Source organism: Acomys minous (assembly GCF_964271855.1).
Source record: "Acomys minous genome assembly, chromosome: 6".
Taxonomy (NCBI): domain Eukaryota; kingdom Metazoa; phylum Chordata; class Mammalia; order Rodentia; family Muridae; genus Acomys; species Acomys minous.
In genome coordinates this window covers 30,737,772-30,760,973 of record NC_140487.1, presented here as the reverse complement: position 1 = coordinate 30,760,973, position 23,202 = coordinate 30,737,772, and the positions used below count along the sequence as shown (strand labels likewise).

Here is a 23,202-nt window from a genome sequence, read left to right as displayed (position 1 = left end):
TAGAAACCTTACATGAAAGCATAATGTTGGTATCAAAGCATAAAAGATAAGTAAAAAGATAAACTAGAGAAGAAATCCATTTTCCAGAGGGAAAAAAAGCTTGGTCTGGGTCTTGGAAGTAAATCTATAGTATTTATGATTGTTATCTAGATTCATATTTTAAAAATCATTGCTCTAAGAAATTTTCTCCAATGATTTATAAAACCTATTCTACCTAGTTGAGAATTAGAACTTTATTACGGATTCAAAATTTATTCAAATTGATGTGTTAAGGGGCTGGAGATATGGCTTAGTGGTTTAGAATACTAGCTGCTCTTCCAGAGGTCCTGAGTTCAATTCCCAGCACTCACATGATGGCTCACAACCATCTGTAATGGGATATGATTCCCTCTTCTGTGTGTCTGTGAAGGCTGATCACTCATACACATAAAAACAAAATTTAAAAATTTCATGTGTTAAAATATGTACAAATAGACTTCATGTGCATATGTGCATATATACTTATATAGATAAAACAAGCTAAAACTCATTTCAGTGTGGCTCTCATCTCATGATTTCATTCATTAATATGAACAAATTAGACTATAGATCACCAATAACTCAGAATACCGTCTTCTACCCTTTACATACTTAGATGTAGGAATCTTCAAAATCTTATCCTTCCTTATTCATGTCATGTTTGTTATAAAGTGATGACTTCTTTAAACTGTATTCTGAGAACTTAATGCCACATATTCTCCTACATCTTCATAATGATTATTTCCAAACTCACTGTTTTGCTGGTAAATCTCTACAGTATCTCTACTTTTCTTCCCATGACTTTTATTCCTGACTGTCATTCCAAATAGGTAGGAAACGTAGAGACTAAATTTTATGCAAGGTAAAAGAGAAATTTGTTCACTGATTAGGAAAATGAAAATACTGTCTCTCTAGGTAGATATTTGACGTTTTGGCTGACAGTCTCCCCCTCCATTTAAAGGTGGAAAGTTTTCTGAGCTTAAGTTTCCTCAAATGTAAAATATCTACTGTATAGCAGTGTTTCCTGAGATTTCTAGACATTGCTGTTTGTGTATTATGTAGCAGTAATGACAAAAAATAACTTTCTCTAGAAGTTTTAAAATATGCATTGGCCCTAGAGCAAACCTAGTGAGGGGACTTGTTCTAAAGACAACACATCCAATCTTGAAAGCATGTTTTGCAAAATGATTCTCTATAAAAAACAAAAACAAAAACAAAAACAAAAACAAACCTTTCCAGATATCTTCTCATCAGACAGTGTTTCTCCCACTTTGATCTCTCATAGCATTCTTGTTTGTATAAACACTACAATGGCTTATATACTTAATTTTAGCTCTCTTGCTAGAATATAAGGAACAAAGCCTGTCAATGTCAGTTAGACCCATGGCTTAGACAGTCTATTTATTCAGTGTCTGATGATTGGCACCTTTACCACATCTTTATAAAGATGAGCCAGCTAAAAAAAATCTAATTGTGAACTCTGAGAGATACAGTTCATAGACATGGAAAGGCCTTAACAAAAGTCAAATGAAAAGTAAAATTTTTCCAGGTATTAATGGAGGGAGGAAATGCTGTGGCGTATTCACAATTAGCCTAGCTTTCAAAGATGATTGGTAGGATCACAATGGGTAGTCAGGCAAAAAGCAAATGATGACACCTGATTGGTAGGATCACAATTGGTAGTCAGGAAAAAAGCAAATGCTCACACTATTCTAAATGGAGAGAGAGGGAAAAGAGATTGGCCTAAAAACACTAAAGCAATGTCTAAAGTAGGGGAAATTGTTCCTAAAGGTGTGTTGTTCTGGATTTGTTTGGAGGGTTTTTGGTTGCATGTTTTAATAATTTAACATGCTCAAGACTTTAGTCAAAAGTTAACTGGGTGACAAAATAAGACTAAATGACTTCAAGGAAAATAGAAAGTTATATTTTGAAAGTCATCGTCTGTAAATGTTCTGCCAAGCTTGTAAGGAAAATCATTTCTTTCATTTGTTTTGGCAGTCAGAATGTCTTTTGGTTCTGCTCCACAGTTTAACATTAAAAAAAAAAAACCCATAAAACTAAGTTATTTGTTCTGCACAAAACATTTTTAAAGGCAGTTAAACAACAGGGTGTCATGCTGGTTCCAAATTCTCTGTACTAAAAAAAGTACAAAAAAGCAAAAGGTTAAATACACATCATTTTATCACAACACTTTTGCTGTATAATTCAGTCACCTCCACTGCACAGTAACAGCCATTTACTATTCTTGCATATCTCAAAGGAGGAAAATACGTTGAAATATAAATTAAATTACTAAGTCATTTTTCTAGGCTCCTTATTGAGTTTCATAATTATACCAGGATTAAGGATTTAACAGCTTACAGGTGTAAGATGCTCAAATTTAGTAGACCAAAAAGAAATTAACAACGATAGGATCATTTCACTGTTTAAAAATGTCCTTTTTACTAAAAAATACATAAAACTATTCAGCTAGCATAAATTATCTCCATAGACTATAAGCACACAACTATGACACTATAATAATTTCACGTAATACTATCTTCAGATTTCTAATATTCTAACAATAAATGCTTTATAATTTTATCTTACTTTCTATATTTTTATCTATGTGTAATAATAGTAATCCTTACTATAAACTTAAATTATGCATGTCATAAATATCATTAAAAGCAAGAAAATATTTGAATATAATACATTAAAATAATCCTAATGGCTTATAAATGGTAGTCCTTAACCTCACACACATTATCACTCCCAGGGTTTATGCCTTTCCACTTATAATGACTGTTATTATCCAAGTTATTTGTAAGTCAGAATTATGATCTTCTGGGCTCTAGATAAAACCAATACTTGAAAGGCTTATTTTCCAAAGCATCTGGACTCAAATAGAAGTTGCACATTAGACAAACATTAATGACCTGATAAAGCCCTCCTTTACTTAGAAAACTTTTTCAATTGCTATCATTAATGTGAATTACCCTCTAAAATTTCATATGCAAATTATATTTTAATGCTTTTCTTCCACTCAGTCAAAAACGAATTTTAACTGGCAATATTCTCTTTAACCTTGAATAAATGAGGAAATTGTGTATAGTTTTTTTTTTTAAATAAAATTTTCTAAGGACAGTAATATCTACAGAACTCCAAATTAAATAGTGTAACTTTAGCTCAAAATCAGCAAAATGAGCTTACATTTAGAAGTTTAGAGAAGAAAATATAACTCCGAGGTTTCCTTGACCAGAGGTTTATTGCTAAATACTGGTTAAATTACGATATCATGAAATATAGTTCTTATGAAAAAATGTCAATGTCTGAAGTTTCATAGGAAAGAAGAACAAGATTTCTGGGCTTAAAACTAACATTGATGCTATCCAGAGGGTAAGTTTGTTTTGAAGGAAGTCATTGTCATCGTCCTCTAGCCACAGATTACCACAGAAGGTAAAGACAGATGACCCATCGGATACTTGGGGTTGGCTACTGGAGCCTCCCGGGCTGTCATCTTTGCCGTAAGCAATGAAAAGTAACAAAGTTCCTTGTTAGTTCCTCACTGTCATCATCGACAAACTATTCTGTCAGTTCTTAAACACTGCTAAGCGAAATGTAGACAGGACAGTAATTGCTGCAACATAGAAATGGCGATTAGCGGAGGGGTAGAGGCTTCTAAGACAGACATGCCTGGTTTCATGTTTTGACTACAGCTTACTTCATGTTTCTGGTCTCTCCTTCCTGCCATTTAGTCAATAGGTTGCTGCTGACATAAATGCAACTAGACTTCCACTCTAATTATGCTTTGCTCCTGGTCAGAATGCTATAGGCACGCTATCATTGACGTAAGACTGAGACCCAGCTGCAGATCGGTTAGTTTTCCTCGTGAGCCGATCTCAGCTACATCCCCGTCTTTTCTGCTCACCTTGGACCCTGCTCCCATCTGTGTCTCTAATCCTGTTCTCTCTCCTCCACCTTACTTAGAAATGGCTAAGCATTAGAATCAGCTGTCTTAAGTCATAATGATGACAAGTATTAGACAGAGATTACTATGGGTGAGACACTGATTTAGACATGTACTAACTCACTTAAACCTCTCAAAGAAGAGGTAAGAAACAATACCATGGTTAGTCTGTCTATGGTTGAAAAATATGTTTGAAAAAGAGGGATAAGGAAGAAGAATGTCTACATCAATAATCTAATAAATGGTACGCATGTGTGTGTGTGTGGTTGCAGACAATCTAAATTAGAATTTATTCCTCAGTGCAGAATTATAATTGAAAAATGACAGGAAATATGATGAGAGCTGTTCTAATATTAAGCTTGAGGAAGTCTGACTTCCTGTGCACTGAGAGCAATCTCAGTGTGGCAGGTGTGGAGCTTCATGGGAAACAGCATCTAGCAAGGATGCTAGGGATGAAGGCTGATCTGTAGGCAAGTGGAATACATTCTCTTAGGCCATTCTCACTCTTCTATCAATGTTATTCGTATCTTGATGTTGTCAAGTCAGGACAAGAAATCTCAGGATGCTGGAAAACGTTTCACTCAGCCCATGTTTTCCTCTAACCCAGCCAAAGCTTCTCCTGGAGTCAAAAATTTTAGAATGTTTTAATGGTGCAGGGAGAGTGTGTTTGCCTGCCTTTTAAATTTTTCTTAAAATGTCAGTGACGATGAGATCAGAGCTTCAGTCTTCAACTCTGAAATCACTGATGGTATTTTAAAGAGAATGATACACAAATTTTATCAGAGTTCTCAGAAAAAGTAAATGGAATTGCAAATGGAAGGTTTTAGAATGAAGAGGAAGATTTAGCTTGAGGACTCACTTTTATTTTTCAGTGAAATTAAATGTGCTTCATGAATATAATAAAAATAGAGCCGCATGGTGCTTAAAGGTTAAGGCTATTATTACTAACTCTGGGAAGTGTAGTGAGTAAAATAGACTTTGTAAAACAATGGCAGTTCCTAAAGCCTACATAACACAGTATGCATATTAAATGGTAGGTGATTGTGCATTTTGAAAGTGAGTGGGAAAATTCAGTCTTGTATGTCAGTTTTGTTTGGGATAGATTCAAAAATATTTAGAACTACATAATAGGACTATTATTTCCCAGTAAATAGATATAAAGTGTAGATATACATTACAATTATCTGGGTGGATTTAAGAAGTACCACTTGTTCCTCCCTTCCCTCCAGGGGTCAGGGCATGGCATGGACATTATTTACAAGACCATCAGTGGTTTACAAATGTTCAGTTAAGGATGAAATTACTGTCACAAGTAAAACACCTATTTTTATTTTTGTTTTATTTATTTATTGGCCAGGAAGTTGAGTAAGGTATGGAGTGGTATTAATATAAGGCAGGCAAAACTAACCGAAATAAGGATGAAAAAGTACTTAAAAAGAGGTTTTGAAATTTTAAACAATGAGATTTTCAACAGAAGAGACAATGCATGCAGAGCACCTACATCCCCTGTTCAAATATAGCCTATGGACAGCTTATTCTCTAAGTCGGGGTGGGGGTAGGAACAAGTGGGGACCACCTCTGACATGACTCTGGTACCTATGATTTGATCACTTCCCCTTGGCAGGGCAGCCTTGCAGAAACACAGAGGAAGGGCATGCAGGTTATCCTGATGAGACCTGATAGACCGTGGTCAGATGGTGTTGGGAGGAGGTGCCCTTCCATCAGAGGTCTAGGGGACTGGAATAGGCAGAAGAGGGAGTGAGGGTGGGAACTGGAAGATAAGAGGCAGAGGATAACAATCACGATGTAACATGAATAAATTATTAATGAATAAATGAGGAGAACTAGAAATATATACACTTTCATTCTTTTTTTTTTTTTTTTTTTTTTTTTTTTTTTTTTTTTTTTGGTTTTTCGAGCCAGGGTCTCTTTGTAGCCTTGGCTGTTCTGGACTCACTTTGTAGACCAGGCTGGCCTCGAACTCACAGCGATCCGCCCAACTTTGCCTCCCGAGTGCTGGGATTAAAGGCGTGCGCCACCACGCCCGGCTACACTTTCATTCTTTCAGTGTCTATGTGTATTAGTTACTTCTCTATTACTGTGAAAACCACCATGACCAAGGCAAAGTATAGAAGGAAGAATTTATTAGGGGCTTACAGTTTCAGAAGAATAAGAGTCTGTCACCACGATGTCGGGGAGAAGCATGGCCGCAGCAGGCAAGCATGGAAGTGGAGCTGCTAGGAGCTCATTCCTTAAAACCACAAAGAGTATTCGCCCTTCCTCCAACAAAGACACACATCCTATTCCTTTAGTTCCACTAGCTGCAGCCAAGTGCCCCAATATAGGAGCCTGTGGAGGTCAATCTCCTGAAACCACTACACTGTGGTGTTTGACTTACCTACAGCTTCATAGAGGAACTTAATACAAACCCTCACAGAGAAGTCATCTTATCATGTAGACTGACTAGAACACAGTCAGTTTTAAACAGTATGGAAATCAAAATCATTCAGAGGAACAAGAAAAGGCCAGGTAGCCTTCTGTAAATTTAGTAAAGGGGAAGAAATAACAAAGAAAAAAAAAATAAAAAGAAAGAATGTCCCGAGATGTTTAGGAGGAAAAGTGAATGCATAGTGATGAGAGGGAAGGAAGAGTAAATAATGTTTGATTGGCTGTGTGTTGGTGTGGCCAAGCCGAGATTAAGTTTACAAGGCAGGTAAGAGTAGACTAGGAAAAATGGTTAGTCTGGTAAATTCAGCCTAATTTTACTCAGAAATCTTAGAATGCTTTATATCTCAACAATCTTATTTTAACATTCTCCTTCGCAATCCTATGCACTTATCTTATACCTACTGGGCTTTCAACATATGACAGATGGTCACAGGACCCCCAAACATTAAGAACTCCTGCAAAAAAGTGCACTTTGATTTTTATAAAGAGAGTAATATAAGAATATAAAAAACAAATAGGTGTGGTTGCACACACCTTTAATCCCAGCACTCAGGAGGCAGAGGTGGGTGGATCTTGATAAGTTTGAGGCCAGCCTGGTCTACAAAGTGAGTCCAGGACAGCCAAGGCTACACAGAGAAACCCTGTATTGAAAAACATGTATGTGTGTGTGTGTGTGTGTGTGTGTGTGTCTGTTTGTCTGTCTGTCTGTATGTGTGTCTGTGTGTGTCCCCAATTGTAAGGAAGACTAAGCAAAGAAGGGTTCATATTATATATAAAAGAAGGGTCAAGTGTCACCTTATAGAAGAAGAGAGAGCATCTCTGGGTAACAAGGAGAAAGGAGAAAGAGCCTCACAGAAATATTGGGTCAGCTTCAGACAGTGAGGACCAAGAAGAAGTTTGGTAGTTTAAGTGTTCTAAATGGAGATTAGTAGTTACTCATCTTTTCTGAGAGACCATCAAGGCTAATTCATCACGACATATCCCACAGTGGTCACCATGGGCAGTACTGACCCTAACCCCGGGTCAATAATCAATACTTAAAATCACATCCCATAGGGCTCTCGGTACAGCCCCTAGTTTGACCTCACCCTACTAAATGCCTTAAATCCTTTTGTTAAATCATCTGGAATACCATTAGCAAAATTACTTCTAACTTTAACTCTGCCCCCCCAACCCCCTTTACCTTCTCTAATTAAAACTGTTGTCTCTAGTGATTGTGGCTTTCTTACTTTGGTCAAGATATTTTAATTGATTTTTGCCTCTTCTGTCTAACCTTTGTCTAAATTTTCAAAAATATACTCATTAAAATCTTGAAGTATAGCTGTGAAACGAGGGCCCTAATTTATTATAATCACTCCCATACACTCTCTTATAGTCATGACACATCATCCCTTAGCATTCCTACTTCTTCATGGGAAATTCTCTTTATTATATACTCCTGTCTTTCTCTTCACAAACATGACTTATCACCCACCACACCAGCCAAGCAGTGCCTGATCCTTAACTATTTCAATGATTTGCTTTTCCCAGTCAATCTTGTCCATACATTGTGTCTGCACTCTTCTACTCTGCAGCCACAATCCACAGCTGGTGACTGAGCCTTGAAATACCTTGTGTTATCAGGGTTCTTTTTTTTTTTCAGAAATATTTTCCTGACCATCTTACTCTCCATGGAATTATCTATATTCCTTTTCCTCTAAGCTGCTTAATTATCCTTTGGGCACTTATTACGTTTGATATTACACAATGTTATTTTATTTTCCTAATACACATTCTAAGTTTGACACTGTATATGATCTATACTAATGTTGCTAAAATTTTAATCAAGTGAGTTAAAGTAACTAAGATGGAAACTGTAGTTGCAAAGATAGTAATGTGTTCATGAAGCGATACATGAATCAAAAAAAGTGTTGAAGAACATGTGGATCATGGAGACCAATGAGAAAATATAGATGATTTTGCATATAACTGGCACCTCGCACACTAGTGGAGAAAGAATTTGGCCAAGTTACTGGGGGCACCATCTTTTACAGTGGCGTGCATGTATTATTAAGTTAGTGGTTCTACTTCCGCATGTGTACTTTGGATGCTTTCCTGTATTTGTGGGATGCTTTCTATTATCACCTTAATAGCACTAGCAAAGCCAAATACTAGAATTGACCCAATGTCATTTGACATGGGAGTGACAGCGTATGCTCTGTTTCGATGATGGGAAAAATTCCGTTGTCTCTAAGTGACTAATAACTAATAAACACACAATTTTTACTGTGTACATAAGAGCCTCACATGGTCTTTGTTAATGAAAGTTATCAAATCTTGTATACTCACAGAGGACTAATTTGCCTCTTACAAGTATGAAGCAGAGACCCAAGGAAGATAAGAGATTCCTCCAGTATTTTGTATGCAGAGTCAGGATTTGAGATTGAAAACCAGAGCTATGCTCCCTGGTTGCCACTCCATCTCTAACTGCAATGAACGAACAAGAATTGTGACTATAATTAAAGCTACAAAATAACGTTAAATGACAGAAATCAAGAAAAGGCGGTGGAAACTACAATATATAGTTGCTTGTCATTTGTTACAGCTAAACTTACCTGTACTAATAGGTGCAATGTATAGAGACAACATGACAAAATTATTCTGAAAACTAAAAATAAGGGAAAGCATCTTGTTTGCTTGGCAGAAGACAGAGAAGTAAAAGAAGATAGTCACCCATAACGGGATTGACGACAGCTTCGTCTTGAGGTGGCTAGTGGTTATTATTGCACAGTCTAAGGCAGTGGTTCTCAACCTGTGTGGGCTGAATGACCTGTCACACGGGTCACATATTTTATATTCTGCACATCAGATATTTACATTACAATTCAGAACAGTATAAAAGTACAGTTATAAAATAGCAACAAAATGATCTTACGGTTGAGGTCACCACAGCATGAGGAACAGCAGGTATTAAAAAGGTCACAGCATTAGGAGGATTGGGAAACACTGCTCTATGGTATTTGAGATACACATTAGATTTTATATATCAAATTTACCTATATTAAAATTAAGAAATAAAGAAGTAACATGTCATAATAAAAATAGGCTTTGAGTATAAATTTCAAAGTACTTGGTCTAAGGAGCAGAAAGAGGGATGTGGTCAAATAGGTAGATCTACAGCTAGGCTATGTGTTGGTGGTGGTGGTAGTGCTAGTGGGAGGGGCCAATCCTGCATATAGATGAGCGAATGACCTAGGACAATACTTTTACTTGGGAAATATCTGATACTATCTGGAGACATTTCTTTTATTATTAAGCCATGGGGGATTATTTGCATACTATTGGAGTTTACTTTTCTGTTGTGGTAAAACACCGTGATCAAAAGCAGCTTATAGAAGGAAAAAGTAATTTGGGTTTACAATTCCTGAATGATAAGAATCCATCACGATGACAAATCATACCGGCAGGCAGATATGGTGTTCTGCAAGCCAGAAGCAGGAGACAGAGGGAGACAGAAAGAACTGAAGGTAGGGTTAAGCTATATATTCTTCAAGTCTGCCCTAGTAACTTACTTCCTCAAAAATGCTATCCCTCCTAAGCCTTCCTGGACAGCTCCATTAACTGAGGGACCAAGTGTTTCAATGCCTAAGCTTATGGATGACGTGTCTCAAACTACCACACGTCCTATTGGTATCTACAGGGCAAAGACCAGGGATGCAGGCCAACATCCTAAAGCACATAGAAAACCACTCTTCCTAACAGATATTGTTCAAGATATCAGAAGACATCATACTAACATTGAGAAACCAGGAATAAAGAAAGCAAATCGGAAAGCACTGAAAATACAACAGAAACATTTATCAGTGGGAGAGCTTGCCCATGAGAATAGCACTTAGATTTTCAGAGCTGAGACCACGGAAGACCTCAACTCCTATTTAAGCTCACTCAATTTTAAGCAGATGGTCTGTAAATATGCTTCGCGGGGATATGCCTATGAGCAGAAACAATAGAATGGGACTTACTGGGCTACCAGGAGCTGTATTGCTAAGCATTTCAGTGAAAGAGGCAGGACAAGTACAAAATAAGAAATATAAGTGGAAGAAGTTACCTTAGAGCCAAATACGCATAAACCCTGGTGCAATTCCTTGGGACTTGTCCTTGCTGTGGACCTGAGAGGGCCCTTTGTAATGTTGACATTTATGTTTGAATTAGCTACATTGAAACAGCTCTAAAGAACACATAGGCTTTAGGCACCACAAAAAATCAAGATATTTCTTTCAGGGCAGAAAAGATATTCAGTTTAATAGGGTTATAAATTGCTTTCATTTGCCTCCTTGCTAGATGCACCCTGAAGCTCAACGGCCTCATGTTCCGCCGTTGCCTCCCTCAGAGTTAGTTCATAAACGCCACTATGCTGCGGGTCTCCTACTCTTATTATTTCATGGGTCATTTCCTTCATAAAATCTCATTTTCTGGCATTAAAGGCCTGAGGGTACAATTAGGCCAAAACAATAAAGAAGAAATAAGGAGGAGATCCGATTTTCCCTACTTGGAAGGGAAAACACATCAGAACAGGGGCTGTGGCATCTTGATCTCTCCGTGCCCATAGAAGGCAACAGATCAGGGAAATGTATAAGCTATTCTGTATCCTAAAATGCCAGTTATAAATTCCAGGACCTTTCTATACGATGACCTGATCTGGTCCAAAGATTACAACATAAGAATCATATGTGTAAGGCAAATGTTTAAATTCTAATAGGCTAGAATGGAACATCTTAGTAATTAGAAATTATACTTTTTATTTTTGAAAACTATTTTTGTCTTGTGATATGGGATGACCATGCCACATAACGCATGTGGAGATAGAGAACAGCTCTGGAAATCGGTTCTCTGCTTATACTAAGTGTTCCAGAGACTGCACTCCTGTTGTCAGGCATATGCCATAATCACTTAAACCTGCTGTGCCATCCCCCCAGACCACACTCTAGCCACTTTAATAGAGATTGATCTGGCTTAATACCATATTAATTTTGTTTCTCATACATGCATAAAATGTTTACTGATAACTTTCCCCTGCATCCTCTCTCATCTCTCTCTTCCCACCCATACTACCCTCTTTCTAAGAGTCATGCTTTTGGTTTGATCTTGTGACCACATAGTTTAACCAGGGCCATCTGTGTGCACTGAATTCCGCTGGAGGCCGATGGGATCACAGCAGGTACCTACCTGCAGGCAGTGAGTCCCACTCTCTCTGAGCCTAACAGTAGCAAATTGTTCAGCAGTGGGGAGTAGGGTACTGAGAGTTCCTCGTCCATCAATACTTGGATGTTGACAGGTTCATTAGTATGAGATCTGATTTTTTTTCCTCTACATCACATTATTTCATCACAGAAAATCAAAGTAAATACACATTTTACTACTGAAAGTGACTTGGAAAGAGAGAAAGTGAGATGTAAAATGGACCATCCAGTAAGTGAGCTTAACTGGAAGGTCATGGACATGTATCTGGATTCACGTACAAAAGCACGTAGAGAAGAGGAGAGAAGTTGATATGCTTATTTGAATTCAAATGAGTAACAAGGGTTATCTAATACAAGTGGTTAGCCATGAAGAAATATACATAGCAGTAGCTTTATATCAACTCAGTAGACTGTATTTACATATTTAGGAATATATATATATATATATATATATATATATATATATATATATATTGCATAAAGTCCTTGATTCAATCACATTCTTCTTTCTTTTCCTACAAATACAAAGTATAACACTTAAGTACGCCTACCCATTGATATAATTGTTGTTTGAATTTGGGCAGTATCTGTTAACTTTAATGAAGAAATATATTATTGGTATTTATAATATATAGCATATGTTATTTTATATAAATATGTTATATAATATATAACTATACGGTCATATAGATACATATGTATCTATATGATATCAAAATTGACTTTAAATTTTTTCTCAGAATTGTTGAAGAGGGTATGACTTCGAAAAATGCCAGAAAGATGTGGCCCTGAACAGGTGACCCTCCACATAGATGAGAGGCCTAGAGAAAGCCCCAGTAGCATATGATCTATTACACTGAATGAAATCTAAAGATCCCTTGGATTATTGTGAGCTAAATGCCCCTAGAGGTAGGTCAAAAGTCAGTGCCAGAAACAAAAGCTAAGGCATGATAAAAAGTGCAGTTTTTCTTTTCACAACAAACAGGAATGCTGCAGGATATGAAGGAAAAAGAAAGAAAAAAAAGGAAGAAGGAAAAGAAGTTATTTTTATGGTTCTAATAGTTCCAACATGCAATTATTATTTAACCAAAATTTTTAGTCTTTGTATATTGGGAAGGTGGAAAACAGGCATGGGTTGCAAGCAATAAGTGATGCAAAGATCACTAAATTTCTCTACTGAATAGGGAAAAAGCAAGGCTTCATCTCTTCTAAAGTTAACAGATACTACATATATTCAAACACCAACTAAATCAATGGAGAACAGAACACAATTCCAGCTGTCATAGTCACAGGGGGATGAGGAGGGCTCTGGTTGAACCAAGTACTTTATGAGTGCTAATTATATCTTTTCCCACTAAGGTCTAGTTCCAGCTCCTAATGCATGAATATGAAACAAAAATAAAAAGAATCTCAAGAAACTGCAAGGTATTTTCTCTAGGAATTAGGATTTGGCAAACACTCGGAGAGTGCTGCTCTTTGTCATATTTTTAAAAAGAATTTGAAAACACAGACTTGTCCCGTTTTGATGAACATAAAAATAAAGCATAAGCAAAGCGGATTATTTCAAACACACATTAATGCCAAAAAACCCTCTATGATTTAACTTTCTTCATGTTTCACATAAAATTGACACAACTCTGAAAACTTAACCCAATTCTGTTTTGTGTAAGTTGCTTTCCTTCCCACAGTTAACCATTTTCAACATAAGATCTTACCTTTGTTTATTTGTTTGTTTGTGTTTTCAAGACAGAGTTTCTCTGTGTGTAGCACTGGATGCCCTGAAACTTGCACTATAGACAAGGATGGCCTTGAACTCCCCGACATCCGCCTGCGTCTGCCTCCCAAGAGCTGGGATTAAAGGCGTGTGCCACCACTGATCTTACTTTATATTCTACTTTACAGCAAGCTTAAGGAGCATCCACCTAATAATATCGTCAATAAAACCACACCAGCCAGTTATACCGATTTTGCTGGTTCATATTTGGATGTTGGAACACTATGGCCCAGAGGTACCGTTATTAATCCAGGATCCTGCAATTTGGGTGTCAAGACAGTGGGTGTGGTGACAAATATCACTCACTATGCAAAACACAAAATCACAAGGAAAGCATCTCTCTGCAAATATTGATATCAGTGATGTGCTAGAAAAATTCATGTATGATGCTTTACAAAATTTCCCCAAATTGTTTTCTTTTAATAAAGATTTTGTTTCGATTAAGATCATTCCAAATGTAAATTAATTTAATTTTTTTTTTGAGACAGAGTTTTCTCTGTGTAGCCTTGGCTGTCCTGGACTCGCTTTGTAGACGAGGCTGGCCTAGAACTCACAGGGGTCCAACCTGCCTCTGCCACCAAAGGGCTGGGATTAAAAGCATAAGCCACCACACCCAGCTCCAAATTTAAATTTAAAGTGGTAGGCACAACGAAAAACAAATTTCCCCTAACACCATTGTCATACCACCCCTCTGTTATTTCCCTCTCCAGACACTTGGCGTTTCAATACCTCTCTGTAGCCATCACTGATTCGCTCCAAGTTCAGGGAATACACGAGGTCTCTGCCTCCCACGAAGAGTCGCTCTTGGTACTCATCCAGCAGCATGGTGTGGAGATCAAGAAATCCGAAGGGGCTTTGAAATATTGATGTCCTGTTCAGCTCCAAGAGTTCTGAAATGCAGAGAGAGGTCTACACTAAGTACACGAGAACACAGAACGCTATAGTCTATAACATCTTTCTCAAAGCCAAGTTTTCATATTCGTTTTAGTGATATGAATCCTTAAATTGAATTATCCAAAGAAGTTTAGAAATATCCACTCATTCCCTCGGCATCCATGTGGACCTTCACTTAGGTCTCCCAATACTTCAAAGTAATGATGCCCCAAGTCCTTTATATAAAATGAGATAGTTTTTACTTAATAACATAACCATATTCTTCCTTATTCTTTAAGTTATCTCTAGATTCTTAAGCTACTTAGCACAAAGTAAGTGCTTTGTTAATTGCTATACTTTATCATGCAGGGAATAATGAGAAAAGTCCTGGTATGTTCAGGAAAGGTATGACACTTTAAATGGATGACTATATAGCCATATGACAATATGTTTTAATCTGTGAGCATTAAGATGTTTATTAATTTGCTAGTCTGAATACCCAAATCAAAATTTAGTTGTAAGGTAAATATTGAATGCTTTTAAAATATGGACAAAATTATCAACAGTAGCTACTTTGTAGTGTGATGTAAAAGACAACCATTGTAAAGCTTCTCTTTACATAACAAGATGTAATATCTACACTAAACATGCACAAGGGCGTCTAGTTAGTTCTAATAGTTACCAACTCAGAAAAAATCATGTGTCTACCTAAAACTGATATATTGTGAATCATATCCAAATCAAACTGCACAGAACTGGCAACCACCCCTTTGTAATCACAACTCTGATTACTCCGAAAACCCACTGGGGATCTGCTTTCTACAGTTGTAATTCAGGCTATCCTCATGCATTCTTGCTTATATTAGGAATAACAAACAATATATTTGGGGTGCACATATTAAATTGGAGAAATCAGGATCTGGCAAAGCCTTACATGTGCACTTGTTTGTTGGAGGTATGAGTTTGAGTTTCATATGCCAGTTCAGCACTTAGGACTTCTAGGTTGATATATGAGAGCTTTTGGTAATGAAAGGAAATATTGCCTCAAAGACATGGCTGAGTACAGAAGAACCACTGAAGTCGGCTTGGGAAAAGGGAAACTCATCTTGAGAAATTTAATACCTACCCACTCATAGAGTGTGGAGTCTTACTGACTAGAACACTAAGACACAAGCAGTAAATGGAAGTATGAAATATATTCAATATTTTATATCTGAAACATTCTTAAAAGTGAAATTGTTTCTCCTCTCTATGAAGAATCCAGGAGGCAGGGGGTTTGGGAGTTCAAGGCCTGCCTAGGCTTCTTAATGAGACTTGTTTTAAATAAACAAAACAAACAATAGAGTGAAAAAGAGTGTGTTCCTTATCCAGTTTTCTGCTCATCAACCTTGTATGCTCAAAATTCTGTAGAGTAGAGTTACCTTAAAATCTTTGGTTTAAATTAAGCAAAATTGCAAGATTTAAAAATTCTGTATCAACATCACATTTGAGATATCGAACCATTTGGACTGAATCTTGAGGGTAGGCCTAAAGGAATATCAGGTATTTTATTGGAGGAAGAGGAAAATTGAAATTAAAGAGAGATTAGATATAATCCCTTGAATTCCAGAGGGGGAAAAAAAGGCCCAATTAATATTTTTTAAGTTAAAAGTCATACTATCTTCCTTACTAGACATTCACAAATTAGAAAAGCACATTTTAGGATTCAGCATCCTGGAAAATATAGAGCAAAGCTCTATCTTGACATTATGTGTGGTCTTTATAAATGAGAGCTGATTTCATGTGAGCCCTAATAAGTTCCCTCTTCTCCATTAATTTCCCAGGTAGTCTGATGTCTTGCTGATATTTTCCATTTCAGTGCATAATAAAATTTTTATCATAAATGGGTAAGTCCAAACAAAGAATGAACACATAGTAGTAACATGTTTCGTCAAAAAGAATGCAATGCAAAGCTCAGGAAATTAAATTCCTGGGAAATCAATGAAATATATAAAAGGACACCAATATGAGGCCCCTTGCCTTAATTATTATCAGAGTTTAATAGATAAAGCCAGGATTGTTTATTGAAGACATGGAATTGTATTGAGAACTTATGAGGCTATTTCCTGAGTTAAGTCCGTCTACAGAGATTCTTGTTTACTTGTGGATGAGGTCATTAACACCTCATTATCTCTGCATATACATGAAAAGATAGATATCAACTTCTACTTATTATGAATTTTCCACTCCTGCCAAGCTTATTACAATTCTAAGCAATTAAAGATTCTTATTTTTTTGTCAATAATAACAGATGTTATTTACTGTGTCACCAATCATTATTTTTTAATGGATTAACCTCTTCTCTGATCCATTCAGCTTCTTTAGAGCCCTATAGAACTACCCCCCCCAAAAGAACCCAAAAATTACAAAGGTGCACTCATGATACTGCAGAAAAAGCAAAGCAGAAGGAAAGGATTGGGAATACATTAGACTGTGAAAATTATGTACACCCTAATTTTCTTTTTTTTAATATATATTTTATTAATTTATTCATATTACATCTCAATTGTTATTCCATCCCTTGTATCTTCCCATTACTCCCTCCCTCCCATTTTCCCCTTACTCCCCTCCCCTATGACTGTGTGTGAAGGGTACTTCTTCCCCCTGCATATGCTCATAGGGTATCAAGTCTCTTCTTGGTAGCCTGCTATCCCTCCTCTGAGGGCTACAAGGCCTCCCCATTCAGGGGACGTGGTCAAATATGGGGCACCAGAGTTCATGTAAAAGTCAATCCCCACTCTCCACTCAACTGTGGTGAATGTCCTGTCCATTGGCTAGATCTGGGTAGGTGTTCAAAGTTTACTACATGTATTGTCCTTGGCTGGAGCCAGAGTTTGAGCAGGACCCCTGTGCCCAGATTCACCCATCATAATGTTATTGTAGGTTTCTGAGATTCCATCTTACACCCATCAGAATGGCTAAGATCAAAAATTCAAGTGACACCACATGTTGGCGAGGATGTGGAGAGAGAGGAACATTCTTTCATTGATGGTGGGAATGCAAACTAGTACAGCCACTTTGGAAATCTATCTGGCACTATCTCAGAAAACTGAGAATAAGGCCTCCTCAAGACCCAGCTATTCCACTCCTTGGAATATACCCAGAAGATGCTCCAGCACACAACAAGAACATTTGCTCTACTATGTTCATAGCAGCCTTATTCATAATAGCCAGAACATGGAAACAGCCTAAGTGTCCCTCAGTAGAAGAATGGATAAAGACACTGTGGTACATTTACACTATGGAATACTACTCAGCTATTAAAAACAAGGAATTCCCAAAATCTGTGCACAAATGGATTGAACTAGAAATGATCATAATGAGTGAGTTAATCCAGAAGCAGAAAGACTCAAGTGGTATATACTCACTTATATTTGGACACTAGCCCAAGGGGCATGTCCCATGAAAGTCTTCATTTACCAGGAAAGTGGGATAGAGGGGAGGATATCCTACTGGGACTCTAGATGAGAGAAGCATGGGAGAATGGGGAAATAGAAGGATCCAGAGGGTCCCACCCTCATTTTCAATGACCATTAGTTCCCTCCCACCCAACCCCCAGCACAGTGAGGTACCACATTGTAAAATGTTAAGTTATCATTGACCTTATCTTACTAAGGAAAAAAAAAATTAGTCAACCCAAGTTTAATGTCTCCAAGTGATGAATGCTAGCAAAGAAGAAAACACTCAGACTATCTCTTTAAATGTGATAATTAAAGTGCAGCCAGCATGTACATTAACACCAAATTCTTACATACAGAACCTGGGGTATCAAATTTTAGTTATGAGTTTGAGCTTATTGCTTAGGCAACTCTGGATAGCCTTTAAGCCTCTTTGGATTGCATTCATTATATGCTTATTCTTTTTACCTTGATAATTTTTAATTGATTGACTCAATTGCATTTTGAAGGTGAAGGTGACAACACAGCATAAAAAGTAAACCAAACTTGCCGTGGAATTAACAGTGCCCATACATAACATCCCAAAGAAAGTGTGGAATGCTCAAGGAATAAGGCCTACTTTACTGTATTGACTCTTATCCAAAGAGTAATAGTTAAACTATTTGTTTTATTTTTAATATTTAAATAATTATATGATGAGGTAAGTGTTTTCTTTTTGTTATTGTTACACAGTGTTTGAATATTATTTATCCTGAATCATTCATATTACATCAGAAGAAATGGCTGCCAAAATACGTAAGACTGAATGTCATCACACACCCTAGGCAACAAGTCAAGAAAGTTTATTTTATTCATGTAGATATTTCTCATAATAATTGCTAAGTGATTTTCCTATTTAAAAGAAAAAGAACCCAAGGGTTAAATATAATGTCCTTTAAACCTTTTCCATTTGGGAGATGCTAAGCGCATCGCATGCTTCTGCTGCTCCTGACTCTGGCCAACACTCGCAACAGAACAGTACCGGCTGTGGCTCCCTAAGCAGCTCAGGCTTGTCAGTAGAAGTATTATCTCAGAATCGCACAGATAAGCAAAACACATTCTTTCAATGGTTTGTATTTTTCACCCTCGTGTTCACAGGCACCTCCCCCCTTTTTTAAATCATTAATCTTATAATATTTTTGCTAGGCCTTTGCAGTCCTTCCTAATAGTAATCATATATCATCATCTTTGATATTGTCAAAAAAGTTGACAGTAATGTTGTGGAAGTTTTGGTTCCTTAAAATTCTCAGTTATGTTACACAAACATGCTTTATTTTAATCCCAAGTGTCGGATACGGAGGTTGCTCCAGTTCATCCACGTGTGATAACAGCATCTTAAGAGAGCATGCGATCTTTGTCAATAGGAAACTGCCTTGTACAGGGGCATTGTCTTTGCCAGGTAGAAAAAATACGAGAGCCCAGAGAGAAAAAAGAACAAGGGACGTGAGGGGAACTCTTGAAGGAGACAGTCGGAGGAGGAAGAGAAGTCTCCTGCTGCAATTGCTGTTGCTGGCTGAATATCCTGACAACAGAGATAGGTATTGTCCCAAAGAACCCCAAGACCCTAAACAGTACGAAACAGCCAAAGAGAAAGAACTGCATCCCTTCTCCTCATTAACCTTCTTTCTCTCCTACCTGATATTGGGGTGTTGGAAGGGATTGGGGTGAAGAAAGGAGAATGAGGTATAAAAAAACAAAATAAAGTAGGTTTTAAAATAGTAAAGCCTACATAAGTATTGATTATAAAATAAGATTTGTGCTTTAGGCTACGTCTACAATGACAGGCACTATCTTCCATTATAGAACTGTGTTTTGAAAAGGATGTGTGTATTTAATTTTATGTTTATTCTATATTAACTCCACTCTTCTACTTTATTTACTTAACTGACTTATGCTTCTATGAATCTAAAATTACATACACTAATATTTTCAATTAAATTAATAAATAATGTTTTAGATGAGTTAGGAAAAGAGAAAAACAGTTTAAAGGCAGTATGAATTACTACAATTGTTAACTATTCCTCTAGTATTTGACATTGTTAAAATAAATCCTATCCTCTCTCCAAATTGACCTTAAGCTCACCGATACCTGAAGAAAAAGTCAGGGCAATATAATCAACAGCAAAGTGAAATTATGTGCATTGAAGCATTGCAAAGTACCAGGGATTAATAGAAAATTCTCTTAAGGTAATCTGAGGAGGAATGCTCAAAAAAAGCACAGTGACCTTCAATATCACAAAGAAACAGTGTGTCATGCTTGACAACTGTTCCTAGAGTTTTCAGTGAAAACCAATTGGTCTATATCAATATCCAGGCTGCAAAAACCACAGGTGTCCATGATATTCAGGAAAATAACTTCTGGAAACATGGAAATAAAATTAGGTAATACAAATCCTAGGGCAGAAAACGAGATCTTGCGGTAGCTAGAAAATGAATGGAAGTCCACATAATTGGTCTCTAAGGAAATTCTCCATCTTGGTTTTTTTTTTTTTTCTTTTCTTTTCTTTCTTTCTTTCTTTTAAATGCCAGGTAGCCTGCTTCAGTTTACTGTTTCTGGAGTTTCTCCATTAATTTCCTCTTGGCCAAATACTCTTGTTGGCTCCAATTGAGTGATACTCAACACTGTATAGCAATAGTTTCTCTACTTAATTCATCTTCTCAAGACCAATAATATAATTGGCTCATGAATGTTTACACTTCATATGTAGCTGGCTTCTTCCAGGTTGCTTTATCAGCCTAATTGGCTCCAATTATTCATCTGTACTTAAGCATGAAAGTCATGTGGTGAACAGTGTGGTCCCAATAATTATACGACACTAGAGCAGTCAACAGGAAGGCTGTACTTTAATTCCACAGGCAAACCTACCTAATGGCAAATGTCTTGAAGTCTGTATTTCTACTAGACTGAAGAAGTTGGCTTGATGTTTATAGATATTCAATATAATCTTACTGAATGTTGTAAAACAAACTTCTGCTAAGATCTAAATCATATTTTTTCTTTGTAGATATGAACTATGCTAACTGAATCCTCAGAGTCATTGACAGTACTAGATAAAAGAACATGCATTTGCTAGGAATTGAAATATGTTGGATTTATAAAATCGGCATTCTAAACATAAAACTGGTAAATATTATAAGGCATAAAATTTGATAAAAAACAAAAAACAGTTACTAGAAATTAAAGTATTTATATATAACACAATTAAATTATTTACATACAAGAAAATAAATTTATGGCATCTTAATTATGTTGAAAATATTATTTTTATAAAAGTATTATTGCCTGTGTTATATTAGTAGCATTTTATATAATGAAACATAATAAATCTTACTAAGAAATTAGTATAAAATAACAATTTTCATAGAATTTTTAAAAGCTAAAACTAATAAAAATATGATTCAAAAATTCCATACAATATTTCTACTTAATTTACTTTTCTATAGTGAACACAAGTCAAATAATTAAAATCAGAGTTAAATCTCAAGACATTGCATTTGTGTAATAAAATGTCTTTAATGTAGAAGGCCTGTCAAGGTAATAATAATAGCTGATTCACGTTCATTGTTCAGGCATGTGTCATTTACCTCATTTAATAAACATGATTGCTCTTCAGAAAAAAACTTTATTTTCTATATGTAAAAATGACAAGTTACAGTAAATCTGCGCACAACTGAGGTTATGTGGTTGGTTTTGTCACAAAATTTGTGCAAGAAGAGTTGATTAGAGAGTTTTAGTATATTTACATACACACATATACAGAGAAATGTATTTATTTATCATCAATTAAAGAAAAGAGACCACAAATTTGAAAGGAAGTCAGGATGATTACGTTGAGGATTGAAGGAAAGTAAGAGAAGAGAGAAAATATATACTCGTACCATAATCTAAAACAAAACAAAACGAAACTTTTACATACAGATTAAATGCGAAGGAAATTATACAGAGTCACACAACACAGTCACTCCTCTTCTGTTCCAACATCAAAAAGCAAAACAATTGTTTTATTACAATTTACTGATAAGACAGTCCTATTGGGGCTGAAGAAATGTCTCAGTGTTTATGAGCATTGACTGCTCTTCCAGAGGTCCCAGGTTCAATTCCCAGCACCCACATGTTGACACACAACTGTCTGTAGCTCCAGTTCCAGCAGACCAACACCTTCACACAGACATATGTTCAGGCAAAACACCAATATGTGTAAAATAAAATATATAAATTATTTGAAAGTTGGGGGAGTGAGAGATCTCTTAGTGGGTCAATAGCACTGGCTATTCTTTCAGGGTTCCTGAATTCAATTTTCATCACTCACATGGTGGCTCACAACCACCTATTAGTGAGATTCAATTGATTCCCTCTTCTGGGATGGAGATGGAAATGCAGACAAAGCACCCATATACATAAAGGGCATTAAATAAATAAATCTTTTTTTCTTTTTTAAACAAAAAGAGGGCTAGAGAGATGGCTCAATAATTAAGAACACTTTCTGCTCTTCCAGAGATCCTGAGTTCAATTCCAGGCAACAACATGGTGGCTCACAACCATCTATACTGGGATCTGATGTCTTTTTGCGGAATGCAGGTGTACATGCAGATAGAGAACCTGTATACAGTATACATAAATTAAATAGATAAATCTTTAAAAAGAAAAAGAAGGTGTAGTCTATGAAGGGACTATATTATATGAGTAACTGATTTTTTTTCAGAGCCTCATATAGCATACAAGTTAGAGGAGAAGCTTTCCTATAGTTTATGATTTTGATTTGATATAATTAAAAATAAAAATAACAGAAATCTGGGCATAGTGGCACATACCTGTAATCCCAGCATTCAGGAAGGTAGAAGCAGGCAGAGTACTATGACTTCCAGGCCAGCCTGGTCTACAAAGCAAGTCCAGGACAAAAGATAACACAGAAACTCTACCTTAGAAATACACACACACACACACACACACACACACACACACACCACCACCACCACCACCACCACCACCACCACTACCACCACCACCACAACCACCACCACAACAACAACAGAAAAATTAACTTTAATATCAATTTTATGGATTTTCACATGACTTTTATTTATCAGTTTGTGACATTCAGATTACATATTTGATTTTTAGAATAAAATGAGTTAATTTTCTAATGAACTACAGAGTTTCAAAATCTGTTTTGGTACATAGTTGATAGGCAAAGTAAGACAAGAAGTGGTCCCCTCCCTTCCCAGAAAGGACATTTCTCTGATCTTTGGCTCGGCTATGCCATGGACTTGGCATATTTACCAAGCAGAGGCTAACTCCTTTATCCTTTCCCATAGCTTCAAACTGTCTGGAGGAAAGAAACAAAATCTACAGGAAGAGAGGGACAAAGGGACGCTAATCCCAGTCAATCCCCACAGGATGGTACAGATAATGGGCAGTGCTGACTTGGGGAGGAGAGTGGCATC

At 36.6% G+C, this 23,202-nt stretch overlaps 1 protein-coding gene across 1 annotated transcript in view; it reads right to left on the bottom strand.

The window, feature by feature from the left end:
- The window catches only part of SEMA3E (semaphorin 3E), a 232,641-nt gene that overhangs the window by 86,747 nt on the left and 122,692 nt on the right, over window positions 1-23,202 (bottom strand). The window contains exon 2 of the mRNA XM_084785189.1: window positions 14,138-14,298. Coding sequence (XP_084641315.1) covers window positions 14,138-14,298 — 161 coding nt within the window. The remainder of the gene's footprint in view (window positions 1-14,137; window positions 14,299-23,202) is intronic.